Source organism: Emydura macquarii, unplaced genomic scaffold (genome assembly GCF_026122565.2).
Source record: "Emydura macquarii macquarii isolate MOO-44397 ecotype Brisbane River unplaced genomic scaffold, CSIRO-AGI_Emac_v2 contig_1229, whole genome shotgun sequence".
Lineage (NCBI taxonomy): Eukaryota > Metazoa > Chordata > Testudines > Chelidae > Emydura > Emydura macquarii.
The window spans coordinates 923,222-929,508 of NW_027131366.1; the positions used below are offsets into that span (position 1 = coordinate 923,222).

General features: G+C 41.4%; 1 protein-coding gene across 1 annotated transcript; it reads right to left on the minus strand.

Annotated features, from left to right (window-relative positions):
• Positions 1–3,870: 3,870 nt before the first annotated feature.
• LOC137152479 (ribonuclease H-like) lies at positions 3,871–4,269 on the minus strand. The gene has a single exon (XM_067547095.1). It carries the CDS (start codon positions 4,267–4,269, stop codon positions 3,871–3,873), a length of 399 nt encoding a protein of 132 aa, XP_067403196.1.
• Between the last annotated feature and the right edge of the window lie 2,018 nt (positions 4,270–6,287).

Sequence of the window (6,287 nt, forward strand, 5' to 3'; positions counted from 1 at the left end):
CAAAGAGATTGACTCCCATCATTCTTATATACTACCCATGTGGCTCTGGTCCATGTGAGTCTACGGAGTTTCCTAAAACTTAAGTATAAATTGAACAGTAACGCAAAAACTATTACTTGTACTATACATAACAAAACCACTGGCGTGAAAATCATCTGCCAGGTTGTCATTTGGGATTGGTTGGGGGCTATGAATTTTGCCCACCAACTACTGGTGCTGGAGGTCTTGATTCTATCAAGTACCTGTTCTATTTGGTGCGTCGAGTGGTGTACCACAATATCTATGTTCCTTCCTTCCAATTTTGCTTTTCTATTTGATCTTTTAATTCCGGATGTGTGAGTAACTGTTTCAAGAGGGTGATGTTTACCCCTAATAGCACAGGTTCCACATTTCTATACATATTGTAATGACTATAGATTTCTTTTATTAACATTTGATTTTGTACAAAGTTTATATCACATCCTTTGACACTATATATATTACAGATACATATATTTTGATCTTTGGGCACGGTTACATTATACTTTATATTTACAGTTAACATCATACAATCAGTTCTTATACATATACATGACGCATTTATTGACGCTATCATTGATTTTTCAGGGGCTTTTATGATTTTATAGTGGCACTTCCCCACAGATTGAAAACAATTAATCGGGGTCCACGTACTCCTCCTCACAGGTGTAACCAAGTCCTTTCTCCCCTGTACAAGCCTGCATATTGGTGGCTTGCCAGTTTCCCTTGTGCTGCACCACCCACCGGGGCAGATCTTCCGGCCACAGCATAGTGTTGTTCACTAATATACCCATCGGTATGACCGGGTATATCCATGCTTCCTTAGCTTGTTTAATAGTTAAGACATGTGCCTCTATTTGGTCTTTTGTAAAAGTAAAATGTACTAGTTTCCACCATTCTTGGTGTGACAATTCAAATTTTCCCATGCCATGTTGCGTCATGATCTTTTTCAGTTCTGGGGAGATGATATCTTCCAACCCGTCTCGTATAATGTCCTGTGCCACTGTCTGAGCCCACACCTGTGCCTGTGAGCACGCTATGGCAAGTGACAGATTTCCTTGTACAGTGCTAATTGCTTGTATTAAAGCCTCTACGTCCTTTTGTCGGGTATTAAACCAATTTGGTAACAAATCAGTTACTCGATGCTGGATTGTGGATAAGTCATTTAATGATGCACCCAAGGGATGTTTGAGGCTGTTCAGTTCAGCATTCACAGTTCCTAATTTAGAGGCTAATATCTCTACGTCTATCGTGTTTATAGTGCCTAGGCCCGTTCCTATGCCTCCTAACACTGTGCCCAATATGTCCCTTTTTCCTCTTCTGGGCGATTCATCAATACTTTTCAGCCACTCTACCCATCCTTTCCGTAAGGTCTGGGTGTATCTATTACAGATGGGCATTATCTCTTGTATATTTAGATCTAGGTTGACCACTAGATGCACAAGTGCATACTGTGGGTTAATTAATAGTTTCCGCCTTAATTGTCTTCCTACTACTATTGGACCTCCTTAATGCATGATTGGTATCCCTACCACAGTGGTTTGCTGATACCATCTTGTTTCATAGGGTCCATAAACTACCCATTCTCCCGTGTGCGCTGGAGTCACCTGTACAGTGACATTCGTAAGACAGGCCCATGTGTAGTCTTCAGCCGTGTCCTTACAATAAGGGTTTTGTCTGCCGAACCCCGAGTGTTTCTTAATGACAGATCTACATTTAACTGGTACATCGAGGATCTGGTTTTCCAGAACTATATCAGCACGTATAGACCCATTTGTTTCTATCATGTAAATGTGTAATGGGAAGGTGTGTGTGCCTTCCATCATTACTCTGGGAGTGTACCACCTTATTTCTGCGCACTTGTTTCTGTCTAGATTGACCGATTGACAACTGATGGATCTATTGAATATGAATTCCGATGGGGTGTACCAGGTACATTTCTCTTCTCCCCTGTCTACAAACAGTTGTCCCATAATAATGGCCCGCCTTGTACCTTTTCCATGTGTGGTAGAATTGGTGTCATTTATTCTAGGTTCTTTTTGTATCATCTGACTCCAATATATTTTACATCTCTTATCGTCTTTGTGGGTAAATATTTCTACTACCCTTTCTGCAGATGGCAATGGGTGTTCCCCTCTTACCACTAAGGTCTTTTCTCTTTGGGATGGGTTCTTTGAGGTACATCTATACACTTGATTGGGGCCTATTGTTATTCCATTTGCATCATATACATACATCATTATCATTGTCAATATCATTTTTATAATCGTGGCTTGCACACAATTACCATGAATAGTACCAGACATACTGCTACACAAAATATCAGTTGACCTTGTACGGTGTCAAAATTGTAATAATTATTTATGTCTGCCCAAGTATCCAACGAGTGTGCAGTGTTGTTGATCATGGATATATATTTCCCCTCCTAGAAACAAATATATAAACAGGCATGTTAAGTATTTGTTTCTACCTCTGGGTCAAGTTTGGTATTAAGTTCTATTTTACTTTGTGTTTCCCCTCCATTCTTTTAATTGAGAAGAATGGAACCATTTTAACCAAGTAGCGCCTTTATGATCTTTGATAGCGATTTGATATACCGTGGGACTTGCTTTATTACCTACGGGAAAAGGTCCTACCCACCAGGGGCTTAAGACATGTCCCGTCTCGGAAAACCAACGATATAACACTTTTTGTCCCACATCCCATTCAACACATTTAAACTTTCCATTTAGTCGTTTATTCATACTTTGTATATTAGCTCCTAATTGGTGCGCAACCTTATACTGTACCTCTGTTATGTACTTCAGAATTTTGTTAACCCAATCAGACATTTTAAGGTTATACTGGAAATTGTCAGGGGGCACCCCTCCTTGTATCCACCACATTTCTGGTGTTTTCATTTTTCTGCCAGTCATGACTTCATGAGGTGTGAAGCCATAAGACCCAATGGTACTTCGAATGGCCATTAAAATCAAAGGCAATTGGATGTCCCAGTTTTTGCCTGAGCTACTCACCAATTTTCTCATCGCGGCTTTTAGAGTTCTATTTGTTCTTTCCACCAACCCCAATGATTGAGGATGGCCTGCAATATGCAGTTTCCAATTAATTCCCAGAGCTGCACTGAGGTGTTTTATGGTCTCACCAATGAAGTGGGGACCTTGATCTGAGTCAATGCAATCTGGAATACCGAATCACGCGATGGCTTCATTTAGTAACTTTCTGGTGAGTGCTGTATTATTTTGGGTGGGCTAGGCCTCTATCCACTTCGTAAAACTATCAATGATGACTAAGGTGTACTTCGTTCCACGCCCTGTCATTGGCAGTGGGCCAATATAGTCTACCTGTATTCTGCTCCAAGGACCAACAACTTTTTGGTGCTGGAACGGACCCTTTATTATTCTCACATCCGGATTGTTGGCTGCACATTGCAGACAACCATGTCGATATCTTTCTGCATGCTAGGCCACCATGTCACGTCTTGTATTCTGCTCAATACTTTACTAGGACCGAAATGCCCTTGATCATGTGCTAGCATGATTAATTCTTTCCTAAGGCAGGTTGGTAAGACGATGATAGGTAAATCGTGTTCCTCATTGTGTGTCATGATTATGTTATCCTTTGATTCAAATATTTTCCAATTTTTATATTGTCCTTTTGTCAGCAACTCCTGTATGACTGGATCCTGTTTTTGTAGCGTGATTAGATCAGGTAAGTTCAATTTTTCTTCATTCTTTTTGATTTTACTTCTAGTTTGTACCTGTGTCATTGGGGTTACTTCAGCGTACTGTCTTACCCACAGGTGTTCTTCACCCATGGTGACTGCTTCTTTAGCCAGTGTGTCCACTTTTTTGTTTAATTGATGTGAACTGATTTTTGCTTACTGTGTGCCTTTATTTTGCACAACTTAATCTTGTCTGGTCGTTTTATGGCCAGATCCCAGATGTACTTAAGATGTTGTCCATGGGTGACGGGTTTGTCGTCCCCTGTTTTCATTTCCCTTTGGATCCAAATGGGCATCCAGTCGATGAGCGCCCTCAAGACCCATTCAGAATCCGTTGTTATAACCGTCATGACTTCCTTATGTGCTTGCTCTATTGCTGCGGCTATTGCTATGATTTCAGCCAATTGTGCTGATGCAGGTTTGACAGTGCCTTGCAGCACCTGTTGTGGTTTCATCCTAATTGCGGCGTACCCCGCCAAGGGCTTTCCTCCTACATAAAAACTGCTGCCATCAGTGGCCCATGTGTCCATAGTTTCTAGATTAACGTCTTTTTCCTTAATTGCTTCGAACGGTGATTGAGTGTTTATATTTTGTTTCTCTGGGATGGGACATTCACGTTCTGCTCCTGCGGTTATAAGAGCATATGGGGCTAACCTATTTTGTGTAGGTTCATCCGTTGTTATACTTCGATTGATTAATGCTAGAGTCCATCCAGCCAATCATGGATTGCTGACCCTTCCTCGGTTTATGCGTCCACTTAACACGTATTTAGTGGGCGTATGTTTAGTTTTCAGAACAATAGGTGACAATCCAATCAAATATTCCCAATGTTCGATAGCCCAAATTAGTGCGAGTACTTCCTTTTCACAGGCTGAATACTGTTCTTCGACAGTGGTTAAGTTTCTTGATGCATAAGTAATAACTTTGTCCACTTCATTTTGGATTTGTGATAATATTGCACTTATTTGTGATTCCGTTGCTCCTAACTATAAGTTGAAAGGTCTTTCCGGATCTGGGTAAGCTAATTCTGGTGCTTACATAAGTGCCTTCTTTAGGCCTTCGAATGCCTGTTGCTGCTCCGTGCCCCAAATCCAATCCACTCTTTTCCTCAGTAATTTGTACAACGGCTTCGCTGTGGCTGCGTAGTGGTCCACAAACTCTCTAGAGAATCCTGTCAGTCCCAGGAATGAACGCAATCCATTAAGATCTTTTGGCATGGACAACTTACTGATAAGCTCAATTCTCTGCCGGTCAGGGCTTCTTTCTTCGGTCCCTAGGGTGACTCCTAGGTACATCACTTGCTGTAAACAGAGCTGCACTTTAGCTGGGTTAATGATAAACCCTGTTGTTTCAACTCTTTGCAAAACTTCATCTAACACCCTTAAGTTCTCTTCTTTAGTCCGAGTTGCAATTAATATGTCATCGACATATGAGATGACATGTTCTTTGTCTTTAAATTCCTTCCACATAGCTGATACATGCTGATGGCATATTGTAGGGCTGTTATGAAGTCCTTGAGGCAATCTTGTGAACGTGTACTGTTGGTCTTCAAAAGTAAACGCTAGCTTGTGCCAACAGCTTTGCTTAAGTGGGATGCTGAAAAACGCATTTCCCAAATCCAAAACTGAAAACCATCGCACCCCTCCTGCGATCTTCGCCATCACGTCGGGATATTTTGCAACGACAGATGTTATCCTGGGTGTTACCTTATTTAATGCCTTGTAGTCAACCGTCATTCTCCAACTGGAGCTGTCTGCTTTTTTGACTGGCCATAAAGGTGCATTACATGGGCTGGTAATGGGTACTATAACCGCTTGCTTTTGTAAAGCTTCTATGGTGTTGTGCAAACTGAGTTGGGCTTGTACCAGATACTTGTACTGCTTTTGTGTTTTTGGGTCAGGTCCTATGATATCTACTTCCACATTGATCTTCCCACATTGAAGCTTATTAGTGGAAAATGCCTTGAGATGCTTCCGTACAATTTCATTGATGCTTGATTCCCATACAGGCATTACGATGTCATCGGGACTTTTTAATGCTGCCACTCTATGTGATGCTGGTACTGTGAAGGGTAACACTTCCCCTCCTTGGCTCCATAAACATCTGTTTGGGAGATCAATAATTGCTCCTAATCTTGTAAGTACGTCACTCCCCAAAATTCCCGTGCCTTCCAAAATATGCAATCCGAATGATGCAAAACAATTCATGTTTCCTATTGTGCAACTCAGTTTTTGTGTGAAAGGTATCAGAGATATTCCACCATTGAACCCTTCCAAGTTCTTCCAGGTCTTAATTGTCCATGATTTCAGATTTTCTTTATTTCCGTCTGGAATGATAGAGAAATGTCGACCAGCATTTTATATGCGACCGTACCAAAATTCCCCTTAATAACAGCTTTTACAGTTGGACGCCCCCGCTGGTCATCTTCAATTTCCGCCACCTCCTTTATGGGCATCCAGGGGACTTGGCCCCATCATTGTAGATTGGGTCTGTTATCAGATCTGGTGGTGTTTTGATTATTTCCCCGCCGTTCTTCTCTTTTGTGCTT